Genomic DNA, 13,785 nt, shown 5'->3' with positions numbered 1-13,785 from the left:
TTGTGTTCTTTTGTTTTAATGTTGCAAATTGTTCAAAGCTGTGAAAGTTGGTTGGTTAGGCTTACTTCAGGCTGGCTGGCGCCAGGGTATCCTGGACAGATTTATGACGTGGTCCTGGGCCTCTTTGTGGAATTTGGCTCTTTGGTTTCAACCAAATGTTCTGATCGAATCTTCCATTTGTCTGATTCGCTCTGATACCCTACGACATACTGTTGCCAAAATATCTTTGTACAGTGCGTTATTATATGGAGCTGTCTAGCCGATCGCTATCTATGCAATTTGTTTGTCTAATGCTTCAGTGACAGATCATATGTATGAAAGTATACAAGTTACACTGTAATTAAAATGTGGCAGACTTTAATGGACAGTAAAACGAAGGAAGAACACCATATAACTCAGATTCAGTATTGTAACTTTATACTGACGCATGGCTAAACAAAGGCAGAACGCCCTAACTCAATTTGAGCGTTCCAAACAAAGTCAAAGAGGGGTAACTGGTGATATAAGGTGCTCTGCCTTGGTTTCTCCAGGGGTTTTTGAAGTTACAGTTAAGACAATTCATTATTTTCTCAGAAAAACAACTAAATTGACTCTTATACACATGATAAAGGATGTCTTGAATGTCCCAAAAATATCAATAACTCATTTTTGACCAAAATTGAAGTTAAGGTTTTTTGCCTTTGCAGGGCAGTACTGACCCTGTGTTTACAAAGCATAAGGTCAGACAAATTTGAAGTCAGAGAACATGAAGTGGAGTTTTTTCCCCTGCCCTACCTTTTTTTAAAACAGTTAGGGTAGGTTGAAAAACTCCCAAAATTTCAAAATTGTCTGACGCAGTTGGCGAAGTACCAACCCAGGTTTTACAAAGTGAATGTGCAAAGGTGGTCAAGTGCCCTTTTAAAAATGGTAAAACGTGTAGGATGATTTTGAAGTTGGATGAGGACGATTGTTTTGCTAGATAAGACCCTTATTCCTCTGCTTTTTTTTAAACCTTCAAACCATTGGCCACCATTGAAGTCCATTGTATAGAGAAAAATCCTGGAATATTTTCCTCAAAAAACATAAGTTCTTGGCGACTGAAGAAAAAAAAAGAAGACATGATCATCTTGGATGACATGGGGGTGAGTAAATTATCTGGACATTTTTATTTATTTTAACTGAAATTATCTCTTAAATATATTTTAAAAGCATGACATGTTCTCTTTTTTTCTTGAAAGTATGCAGTTCAGTGAGATTAAAGTACTTTTTTTATATAGGTTAAATGATTGTGACTTAACAGATAAAAGCTGTTCAGCTCTGGCTGCATTTTTTGGATCAGACTCCAATCTGAAAGAGCTGAACTTGAACAATAATAATCTACAGGATTTAGGAGTGAAGCAGCTCTGCACTGGACTGGGGAATATAAAGTGTAAATTAGAAATACTCAGGTAAGTTGTGAGACAACAAACAAAAAGTGTGATTGCTTTATATATCCTTTACAAAGAGTGTATATACAGAATGTATTATACTCAGTTACTGTTTTATGAAAAAAATCTAATGGTAAATATGTTTTCTACTTACTATTTTCTACATGAACATTTTCTACAAACATGAGCTTAATTTACAATTTTCTAAATGAATTGATTTGATTTATTTGTAATTTAATTTAATTGATGTAATTTAATTTAATTGAAAATGAGTGTTATTTTAACTTATTATTGTGCATTTGATATTTGGTTAGTCTTACACTGGTCACATACATTAACCTTTAGTAATTGTTTAATGCTTGCATCAAGTACTTTGTGTTTGTAAATACTCTCTCTCTCCTGTTCAACATTTTAGGCTGTGTGATTGTGGTCTAACAGAGGAAAGCTGTTCAGCTCTCGCTACAGTCCTGACATCAAACCCCAGTCTGAAAGAGCTTGACATGAGCAACAATAATCTGCAGGATTCTGGAGTGAAGAAACTTCAAAACGGATTAGAAAATACAAACTGCAAACTGGAGAAACTCAGGTGAGTTTAGTGAACAACTGTTTGGTTTTGATAATAAAATTCTCTTTTGAGGTTTTCTTCTCTGATTACAAGAGGAAAGGCTAAAGGAAAAAAATGTGCTAATATGGTGGGGAGTATTTTAAAATGAAAACTCTGTTTTCAAATGTATCCGGATTAATGTAGCTGTAGCCACAAATACAGTTACAATGTTAGCTAAGCACTGTAACAACATGATTTTGAGGCCCATTAACTTGAGGCCCAGGACTGTCAGTCATTGTCAGTGGGTGGGGACCGGGTTCTAAACAAAAGAATACTGCTCAGAGAATCAAAACAACAGGTCTAATAAAACTTATTTTGCTTTTTGTTGGATTACATAATGGATTACATAATCCAAAGTGGGTGGATTTTTGTCATTGTAGAGTCGTTGTTTATACACAATACTAAAAAACTACTATTTATGTATACTATTTATACACCATGTAAAAGTAGATTTTGTTAAATATGGTTCATTCTGTGTCAACTCAACCAGAGGTCCCTGGTTCAAATTTTTGAGACCCAATATCTAAAAGGGCTTTAATATATATATTTAATACTTCTTGAGGTACAGGCATGCAATCTTTGGAGAAACAAACAAACAAAAAAAAAACTTAAAGTCTTTTTTTTCCCATTTTTGAATGGTCACCACTGGCAGACCAAACAACAAAGACTGCTAAAGTCAACATATTTAACTAATAGACCTACCAACCTCTGTGTAAAATAGCATTATGATGCCGCCATCACTCTGAGGTTATGTTCATTATGTTCATAATCATATCATTTTTAACCTCCTATAATTTGGCCCTGAATCTAAGGTGGAAATTTTCATTTTGGACCCCCCCTCTACAAAATAGTGGATTACTCAGTAAATATACAAGTGAAAATATACTATGAAATGTAATATTTTGAGTTTCATCAGTTTATCTTTCTTCAGAAAAAAAAAATACAAAATCAAAAATTGTATTTTAATAAATAAAATATTATTATAATGTAGACTTTCAGACAGCTATATAATTAGTGCAAAGCCTTGTTTACATAAATAGTTTTACAATTAAATGTTACATTGTGAATATGGAAACATCTGGGTCCATGCCAGTTGCTAAATGAGAGATGTACGTGAGCTCTTCTGTTCAGAGTTCACATATTACTGTAGACAGGCAGTTCACATATTACTGTAGACAGATTTATTATTATTTTTTTTTAATCTCTTTTCAAACTAGACTTTCAAATTGCCGTATCACTGAAGAAGGTTATAAAGCTCTGGCTTCAGCTTTGAGATCAAACACTTCACACCTGATAGAGCTGGATCTCACAGGAAATGATCCTGGACAATCAGGAGTGAAGCAGCTCACTGATTTGCAACAAAGCCAGTGGTTCTCACTGAGAACACTGAGGTATGTTTTTGTTTGTTTGTTTGTTTTTTGTTTTTTTAAAATAATAAAGTATAATATTTTTAAAACAGTTTTAGCTGTCAAAAGGACAAAAGGCTTTAAAAACGAGTAAAGGCTCTTTTACAAGCTTGAGAAAACAAATTATAATAAGGCAAGTAATGTCAGTGTGCTTCCTCTGTCTGCAGGTTTTTGGGTCCTGCTGCAGATGAAGCCTGTCAGTATGTGACTGAAGTTGTGGATAAAAACCCATTACTCCTGAGAGAGCTGAATCTGAGTAAACATGAGCTAGGAGACACACGAGTGAATCAGATCACTGCTCTACTGCAGGATAAACACTGCAAACTCAACACGCTGATGTAAGTTTTGTTTTCATCTACTATTAAATTTTTAAAGAATCTTAAATAAATCAGGTGAACAAAATAAAGGAATTCTGTTTGATCACTTAGCTTATTTCCTGCCAGCATTTTTGAAAAAAGTTGCCAGCCACCACCAGATTTTTTTATGATTTTTACTCAAATTTATTGGCCCCCGGAATATTTTGTTGTATCTGAACATGCAAAATTTCAAAATAAAGAACAGAAAATCTACTTTTAAACAAACAAAAAAGTTTTATTCTAGCTTGTATTTTTTTTTTTTTTATCAACACTTGAGTGTATGTAGGATTCATTAAAAAACATTTTGAGCAAAAAACTGAGAAAATCACATTTATCACAATTTATCAAATACTAAATCTGGATCATATTCAGTACTATTCTCAAAGCAAAGATGCAGGAATGTTAGATGGCTTCCATCAGCACACCCAAAGCTTTCACAGTCCTTTAGCAATGGAAATCATTTAGTTTAACATAATCTGTTTGATCATTTAAATACTGTAAGAAATATTCATATCAATTTTTAAATATAATTTAGTAATTGTAACAGTGATGACTAAACTGTATGTTTTGTACTATTCATTGAATATGCACTGTGGGAACAATAAAGAAAAAAGATTGACCCACTAATGACCATACCAAGAGTATTACCCATCAATAGAAATACAGAAATAAGATACAACTATATATATATAAATATATATATATATATATATATATATATATATACACACACACACATATTTTGTAAATAGACACATTTGTTCCAAAGTGTTATGAATTGTGTCAGCTGTCTGAGATTTTCTGTAAATTTGGCAAGCTGTGGCAGTTGTGGATATTTTTCCAACCAAAACTGATGCTTAGTGAAAGTTAGTGTTAGGTAGTATTTTTTTTTTTTTTTTTTTAATTAGGTGGTATTATGTTGACTTGACACTTATCTGCTATTTAAACTTCTCATTATGGGACTAAATTCTAAACATGAACTCATACAAGACTAAACTTGATACAGACTTTCAGAATGTTCTTACCCTGTATTCTGTATCTTTTCTAACTGATTCAACTTATGGTATTTTCATATCAGATAAATCTTTTTATGTAGTGTTCAAATCAAGGAAAGTGTCTGTGGCTTTCTGTGGCTCTAATAATGTCTGAATGCCATAGAGAGCTTTAATATAGATCACCCTGTTTCTTTTTGTTAGCTCTGTTTCAAACACTGAACTTCAAACTCATCAATGCCATTTTGTTCGTTGTAAAAGTTAACGATTGCCTGTTTGGTGATTAGATTAACTGTTTTGGACTGCTGCTTGAATTGAACACGATTGGTTAAAGCTCTTACAAATATTATTGATCATCAGAGAACCATAGAACCAAATTGCTCTAAGCTTCTAATTGTCCACAAACAGCAATACATATTTATTAAGATCACTGTTTTTCAGTAAACTTCGATATTGAAGTCATGCATTTTTAATGAACAGAAATATATTTACACAAATTATTATAATAAAAAGCTTAATACCGGCAGGGATGGGTGGTAGGTGGGGGGAGTGAATGACCAGTGCTTTCTTCCACTTTTAATACAACAAATGAGGTGAGACCCTTGAGCATGGCACTGAACACTAACTTGTACTTTTCATTAAGTACGAAACTGAAGTACTACTGTCCCAATTAAACACTTCCTGTAATTGTTTCTGTGTTTTATAACACTGTAGAGGAATTGTGTCCCATTTTGTCCCACATTTCTTAGCAGAACTGCTTCAGTGCAGTGACATGGAGGCCATCCAGAATTAAATGTACATGTCATGCCTTATCAAAGCATTTTATGGGGTTTGGTCTTATGCCATTCCAAAATTATTGTTTTCTAGTTACCCCACCATTCTGAGGTAGAGTTGCTTGTATGTTGTGGATCATTTAGATAATTGACTTTATAGTTTTAGATAATTAAATCCTTGAAAGTGACTGTAAGCTGTAAAGACTCAGGTCAGTTGATGTCTATCTAACACATAAAAGCAGTTTTTGCTTTGCAGCTAACTTAATTTGCACAAGGAATACACTATAATTCACTTTAGAAATTTAAACTGTTCAGGTAATTTGTAAAATAACTGATTAATCAGAGGAATGTTACATTGTCATTCTGGTTCTAGACTCTCTGACTGCAGTATTACTGAAGAAGGTTATAAAGCTCTGGCTTCAGCTCTGAAATCAAACCCTTCACACCTGAAAGAGCTGGATCTCACAGGAAATGACCCTGGACAATCAGGAGTGAAGGAGCTCAATGATTTACTACAGGATCCAAACTGTCAACTGAAGACACTGAGGTAAGACACGATGAAATAATATAAAATGAATAGTATGCTGGACAATTATTTATGAAAATGTTACAGTGTGGGGGCTGTTGGGGGACTGTAAAGGCCCGTTCACACTAAGAACGGTAAACTATATTAGCATCCAAACCATTTTTTTTTTTTCATACAACAGCTGGATAATGTCATTCATGCCATATTTTTTTTTTTATATTTGGAGTGTGTGACTCTCTCTATATATTGAGTGTGCAGAGTACAACTATTATTACAGTCTCCTGCATCAAACTGTAGATAAGAACTGATTTGAATCCTGCTTTATCTCTTCTGCAGGTTTTTGGGTCCTGCTGCAGATGAAGCCTGTCAGTATGTGACTGAAATTGTGGGTAAAAACCCATTACTTCTGAGAGAGGTGAATCTGAGTGAGCATGAACTAGGAGACACACGAGTGAATCAGATCGCTGCTCTACTACAGGATAAACACTGTAAACTCAATACACTGATGTGAGTATCTTACATGTTACATACAAGTCCATGTAAGTTTTGCTATAGTTTTGCTATTTAAAAATGGCACTTTCATTTGTTCTCCCCCTTTTTTTCTTTTTTCTTAAAACAAAACAAAACAAAACAATAATTTGTGTTTATTTTTGTCATTAGATTCAGTGGTAGAAATGAAATGAAGCTTACATTTAAAGATCAACCCTTGCCTTCATCAGTTCACTCTGTGTAACAGAATAGTAGTCTTCTGCTGCTTTAATTTATTTTTTCAGGGTTATTGCACATCAAAAATCTCTTATTGAACAACCAGACTAAGGAATGCCTTGACACAAACCATAGGCTACTTATATATATATATATGTATTACAGAATATATCTAATAAAAATGAAAAATATTGCCCCTTATTGGAAAAGTCAGCTTCCAACACTGCTAGTGGGCAATAAATAGAAACACATCCTTCAATCCTCGCTCTGTTGTTCAGTGTGTTTTTTCAGGGTTTTTATATCCTCCCTCAACTGGGAGAACACTCCCTGTATTATATTGCCTTAAAGGGGTCATCGGATGCTAAGTTCACTTTTACATGTTGTTTGAACATTGTGTGTTGGCAGTGTATGTACAAATCTACCATAAAATGATAAAAATCCATGCAGTGGTTTTTAATTAATCTGTAAAAATAACATCCCCTTTTTCAAATCGACCCGTTCTCAGATGCACACACCGACAGAGGCCGCTCCCATGATAGTTGATTGACATGGGCTCTTACCTTAGACCAGCTGTCAAAGTCCAGTAACTTTCCATGTTTTGACACTGGAGCAGGGATGTAAGTTAGACAAGAATACTCCAATTGAGTAATTGAGGTGTTGTGTTGCTGGATGTAATAATGAACATAATGGTCGTCATTTACTCGCGACATCTGAGCCGCTGAAGATGCAGTAGATTACATTTGTTTGTGAAGGGAATGCGCCTCCCGATCTACATATATCCATCTATGTTCACGCGAATCATTCATGATCCAGCTTCACTTACAGCAGAAGTGAGTATAAGGATTTTTTATGAATCTTTGCAATCACCTTTCCTTATAACGTGGTAGTTAGGAAGGTTAGCGGCTAAATACGGCGAATGTAAACAAGACCGTCTTTCCACAGAGAGAAGAGAGGGGTGGGGTGAGCAGAGCTCATTTGCATTTAAAGGAACAACCCCTTAGAATGAGATTATTTTTGCAGAGCTGATTTTGGTGAGGTAAAAAGGGTGTTGTTTTACAAAACCATTGAGAATTTTTAATCAAAGTATATTAGAGACTTTTCATTAAGACCCCAAAGAATCATATCAACTTGTGGAAAATGGGCATCCAATGACCCCTTTAAATAGGCTACATTACTCCTAAACGTATGACTAGGCCAAGCATGTTGCATGTTCAATTTGTTTTAACAATGTGTTAACTTATTACACTGCTACGACTAGTGTACTACTAATAATACTACTACTAATAATAGTTGTCAGTCTCTGAAAATAAGAATCAATTCTCAGCCAGTGTACAAGCACCATGCACACTTAAGTTTCTCCAAAAAAAAAGAAGAAAAAAAAAGATTATTTTGACAGTCCATTAAAACAAATTAATGTTATTCAGTACAATATGATGAAATATTAATATAAATGTGTAAATAAACGCTTAAAAAATCTGTTTAACTAGCCTATAGCAGTGATGGACCTTCTTTATTTTGCATGATTTATGATGGCACTGGTTGATCTTTGTTTGACCAATTTTTATTTATTTTATTTATTTTATTTATTCATTGTTTTTATTTGAAAAAGTGAGTAAATTCAAACTATCAAAATGTACATGGACCTCTGTAAAAATCTATATCAATACCTCCAGGTTTGTATTAAGGCTGTCATTGTATATTAAAGAAGGTTTTAAAGTAAACTGAAGAATGTTTCCTGTCTTTTTCTTTCTCTGCAGACTCAATAATAACAGTATTACAGCAGAAGGTTGTGCTGCTCTGGCTTCAGCGATTAATTTAAATCCTTTAAACCTGATAGAGTTGGATCTGAGTGGAAATAAACTAGGAAACTCTGGAATTAAGAAGATCTGTCATTTGTTGAAAAATCGTCAATTCAGATTGGAGAAACTGAGGTATGGTCTGTTTACACTGTCTTGAAATTGATTCTCATTTTCAGAGTTTGTATTGTAATTTTAATATGATATAATACAGGACATGGTCTCCCAGTTCAGAGAAGATATCAAAACCCAAAATAAAATAAAATAAAATAAAATAAAACGTCCTAATAACTGAGCCAAAGATAAAGAGTATGTTTCTATTTATAGCCAACTAGTAGTGTTGGATTAACTTTTCAGATAAGAAGCAATATTTTTTTTTTTTTCCAGGGACATTTTACATTTTCTTTATAGTGCACTTTAATTTAATGTCAATTTACATCTGCTTCTTACTGAGGTACAATGCCATGTTGGTATGTGTGCTGTTTTTATCTGATGATACATACTCATAATTGCTATTCATCTTCATATGATAAACATTTTAATGTCCTTCTGAACGTTCTGATTTAGTTTCTGATTCAGTGCAGTAATGAAATCATTTAAACCACAATATTAATTTTATTTTTTGTAGACTTTCAGACTGCAGTATCACTGAAGAAGGTTATACAGCTCTGGCTTCAGCTCTAAAATCAAACCTTTCAAACCTGATAGAGCTGGATCTCACAGGAAATGATCCTGGACAATCAGGAATGGAGGAGCTCAATGATTTACTACAGCATAGACGCTGTAAACTGAAGACCATCAGGAAAGGAATCCTTCAGATATTTATTAAAATTGATCTGATTTATTGTTTAGTTAACAGCATATGAGTTGTGGGTTTAAAAAACAACAAAAAATATAGCAAAGTTATTTAATCTAAATTTGTCTTCTACTTCCTGTAGGCTTTTAAAAAGTTCTGCTGCACAGGAAGCGTGTGAGTATCTCACTGAAGTTCTGGGTAAAAGTCCATTAGTACTGAAAGAACTGGATCTGAGTGAAGATAAATTAGGGGACCTTGATTTGGAAAAACTCTCTGCTCTTTTGATGGAGTCTCATAGCAAATTGGAGAAAATTAAGTGAGTGAACATGTTTTACACACTATATCTTCTCTTTATTCAGTGTAAAAGCCACATATGTAAACCGATATGAAATGCTGTTGATCTGATGTGTGTTAAATATTGCTGAATGATAAATAATGCTGTGTTTGTGTTCAGGCTGAATAATTGTGAGCTGACAAAGAAAAGCTGTTCAGTTCTAGCTAATGTTCTTTCCTCCAAAACCAAACTGAAAGAGCTGAACCTGAACAACAGTCGTCTACTGGACTCAGGAGTCAAAGAGATCTGTGAGGGACTGAAGAATCCTGTGTGTGAGCTGGAGATACTGAAGTGAGTGCATATTCACCACTAGACTGTGTAAATTACTGATTTGTCATAAAATATATGGACATGGCCGCCATTTTTTTTGCAGAACTCTGTAATACGCATTGTGTTTATATGATGTTTGTTTGTGTACAAAAGAATATCACCAAAATTTTAACCAGTTGTGCCTCTTCAGTCCTCTTGTCTGCTGTCTGTGTCGGAGGTGGTGATCAGGCATCTCCTCCACACACAGAGCAGACAGCAACAGGTGAAGAAAATATTTTACTCAAGAGTGATCGATGTTTTAGTAGGTGTTTTCTTGATGACTACATAATTCCAGCTAGAGATTTTGTAATATTTAATTTAAATGAACTTTCAAAACTACAATGCATTGTCTGTTCAACAATATTAAGGGCTGGGGAAACTGTGCTTAGGTTATAGGTCTATAATATTGCTATCAGTGTGCTGTGCACCAGCTCCACAAAGCAAGAGAGAATGGCCACCTGAGGGCTGTCCTATAGTAATAATGCTATTATACTGCAAACTAAAAAGTAAAAAAAAAAAAAGTGTTTAATATTAAAAAATGTATTTACAGAACAACAGTGGAATTACAGTACTAATGCTCATGACTGGTGCTTTCAAATGTTATAAACCATAAAGCTTATATTTTGATGTAAAACCACAGAGAGACATTAAAGCTTTTGTTGACAACAGATTTGTAAACGACTCGCATCTTATCGTTACATCACAATTATTGCTCAGACAATACAGCATCCAAAAAAATACTTATTGTGACAAGCCTAACCACCACAGTATTAATATTACATATCTATTACATACATATTACATATTTTATACATTTTTTAAATCTGCTCACTTCCAGAGTTGAAAACAAAAAATGTAACAACACACTACCTTTTTTAACAACAGCGTTTAACTGAAACTTTAATGAAAACTTTGTTAACATTAATAAAAATAAAAATGATTACTGAACACTGAATTATTTTCTGCAGTGTAAGTCCCATGTTATGTCATCTGAAATGTGCTGCAACTTTTATTCCAAAGCAACTTCATCAAACTAAAATGCTGTCAACTCAACTCGACTATGATGGTCAGTGTGACCACTGCCAAGGTGTATTTTTGCACTTTTTCTGGGATATAAAGTGCAAAGCCTTGTAACATAAATAGTTTAGCAATTAAATGTTAAATTGCAAATATGTAAACATTTGAGTTAATCCCAAGTGAGAGATATACATGAGCTCTTTTGTTCAGAGTTCACGTTACTGTAGACAGTAGAGATGCACGATATTGGATTTTTGCCGATATCCGATATGCCGATATTTTTTCATCTCATTTTGGTCGATACCGATACCGATATATATCATTTTGTTTGGAAAGATAGTTTTTAACAATAACGTATTTGTTAGGAAAATTAGTGGTTTACATTCAATCCCTTCTTTTTCATCAGTAGGCTAGCATTATTTATGATCTGAATTTTGTGAATTAAGTTCACTTTTGCTATGTTTTAAGCTGACCTTCGAATTCGCAATCTGAATACAACATTTCAAAACGAAAACAGAAAAGTAGAACTAAACTGGGTGACTGTGAGGGTGTTTTGCGGGACATGAACAGGACATAATTCATTGCTACAACTTCTTAATTCATTCCTACGATTTGTTAATTTATTAATTTGTAAAATGAGGGAACAAATTAATATGTAGTATTAACGAAATATTTTATTTCCCACCCGCAATTTATCATAGTAAGAGATACGAAAACATGGATTAAAAGTGAATGACAAGAAAATAAACCTAAGAAATTAAAGGGTGAGACGGTGAGGATTTGGGAAAATAAAAATATTATTAAGTTATATCGCAATTCGTGACCTACTGGCAAAACAGTACACTTTTTTACACAAGAATAGCAACATGTTTACCTTCTCTGGTTTAACAAGCAGTCTTTTACGCTACTCGAATACCAAATCCTCCATCCACCACCGTTTCCAGAATAGTCGCGTCATTTTTGCCGTCACCACCTGGCTCGTGCTGACACTACAAATACAAACCAGGCTCTACACCCGAAGAGCTCACAACGAAAACTACTGTAGGAAATAAGAGCTCACAACGAAAACTACTCTTCGCGTGGTCAGTGAAATCTTGAATACACCACTGCTTTGTAACTCTGTAACTCCCGTTGTATCGAGCAGACGCTTCAGCACTGCAGATCAGGCACTCAAATGCGACCACGTCAAATTTTAACTTGCACATTTAAAAAAAAATAAATTCCAAAATGTAACAGTTGTGATCAGTCTAGAGCCTTGCAATATAAAGGCATTCAACATGGAAATAAAGTAATAGAAATGTAGTCACTAAGTCATGTTTAATTATAATTTCTAATAATTGTATTATACCGTGCACTGTGCTTTGAAACAGGGCTGCGGGACACGAACAGGACATAATTATTTCCTACAACTTGTTAATTCGTTCCTACAATTTATTAATTTGTAAAATAAGGGAACGGATTAAAAAATTCGTATTAACGAATTCTTAATTTATTGCCACAAAATCTTTTATTCCCCACCCGCAGTTTACCACCATACAAGATACGACAACATGAATTAAAAGTAAATGACAAGATAAACCTGCGAAGTTAAAGGGTGAGACGGTGATGATTTGTGAAAAGAAACTATAAATATTATTAAGTTTGTGGCAATTCGTGACCAACCGGGAAAACAGGACACATAGCTGCTTATGGCTTTAAATGTATGGGCTCGAATGGCAAGAATCCAAAAGCATGGTCGCTACTAACATTTGCCTGCTAACCAATTATTAAACTTATGAAGAATGCTTTGTACCTCACTTGTGTCATAATATTCATGAAAAATGTTTCATATGAGCAACAGTGCGTTTTGCCGTTGCGCGTCCAGAAAAAGAGAATTTACTGACCGCGCGCTGTAATTACTTTTTATTTTAAATGCAGATCATGACATGTGCAAACATAGCCATTGTGTTTCAAAATACAACAAAGAGCACCATAAAACCATTTAAATGTGCATTTAGCTATCTAGTGACTGGATATGAAACAGGCAACAGTAAATGATCCCAAATGGAACAAGGGCGCGCTTTCTCCTATAGCCACTGCTACTGCTATTTCTAGGCATCATGCATTCTCAGTTTAAATGCAGCAATCCAAAACAGTGAATGTACTCCTCATTCAGTCAAAACTTTGCTTCAAGAATGAGCCACACTGCTGACATGATCTAATCCCTAGCGCACCTTTAGCACATGTGGGTTAAGATATTCATCTTATCGGCAAGACATATCGGCATAATTTTTTATATCGGGCCGATGGCGATATTTACATTTGAAGTCATTATCGGCCGATTCCAATATCAGTCCGATAATATCGTGTATCCCTAGTAGACAGGCTTTTGTGAGATGATGGTTTATTTTTGTTCTCTCAGAAGAAGAAAACAGATTTCACTTTTTTTTAATGTCTTTTCAAACTAGACTTTCAAATTGCAGTATCACTGAAGAAAGTTATAAAGCTCTGGCTTCAGCACTGAGATCAAACCCTTTACGCCTGACAGAGCTGGATCTCACAGGAAATGATCCTGGACAATCAGGAGTGAAGGAACTCAGTGATTTACTACAGGGTCCAAACTGTCAACTGAAGACACTGAGGTGAGACATTATGAAATAATTAACAAAAATGATATGCAGGTAGATTATTTATAGAGACATTCTTTTAGCAATACGGTCTGTTGCATCAAAGTAAATTCAAGATAAACTATTTTACACTCCGAATCAGGGACCAATTACACCAGC

At 34.4% G+C, this 13,785-nt stretch overlaps 1 protein-coding gene across 1 annotated transcript in view; it reads left to right on the top strand.

Annotated features, from left to right (window-relative positions):
- The window catches only part of LOC127153519 (NACHT, LRR and PYD domains-containing protein 12-like), a 44,392-nt gene extending 30,713 nt beyond the window's left edge, over nt 1–13,679 (top strand). The window contains exons 13-23 of the mRNA XM_051094609.1: nt 1,257–1,427; nt 1,822–1,992; nt 3,228–3,401; nt 3,584–3,754; nt 5,911–6,084; nt 6,400–6,570; nt 8,526–8,699; nt 9,193–9,367; nt 9,504–9,676; nt 9,815–9,985; nt 13,468–13,679. Coding sequence (XP_050950566.1) covers nt 1,257–1,427; nt 1,822–1,992; nt 3,228–3,401; nt 3,584–3,754; nt 5,911–6,084; nt 6,400–6,570; nt 8,526–8,699; nt 9,193–9,367; nt 9,504–9,676; nt 9,815–9,985; nt 13,468–13,645 — 1,903 coding nt within the window. The 3' untranslated portion in view covers nt 13,646–13,679. The remainder of the gene's footprint in view (nt 1–1,256; nt 1,428–1,821; nt 1,993–3,227; nt 3,402–3,583; nt 3,755–5,910; nt 6,085–6,399; nt 6,571–8,525; nt 8,700–9,192; nt 9,368–9,503; nt 9,677–9,814; nt 9,986–13,467) is intronic.
- The last annotated feature ends 106 nt before the right edge of the window (nt 13,680–13,785 follow it).

This window comes from Labeo rohita, chromosome 22 (genome assembly GCF_022985175.1).
Source record: "Labeo rohita strain BAU-BD-2019 chromosome 22, IGBB_LRoh.1.0, whole genome shotgun sequence".
Taxonomy (NCBI): Eukaryota; Metazoa; Chordata; class Actinopteri; order Cypriniformes; family Cyprinidae; genus Labeo; species Labeo rohita.
The sequence above is the reverse complement of the archived record's forward strand: the minus strand, read 5'-3'. Positions and strand labels throughout refer to the sequence as shown.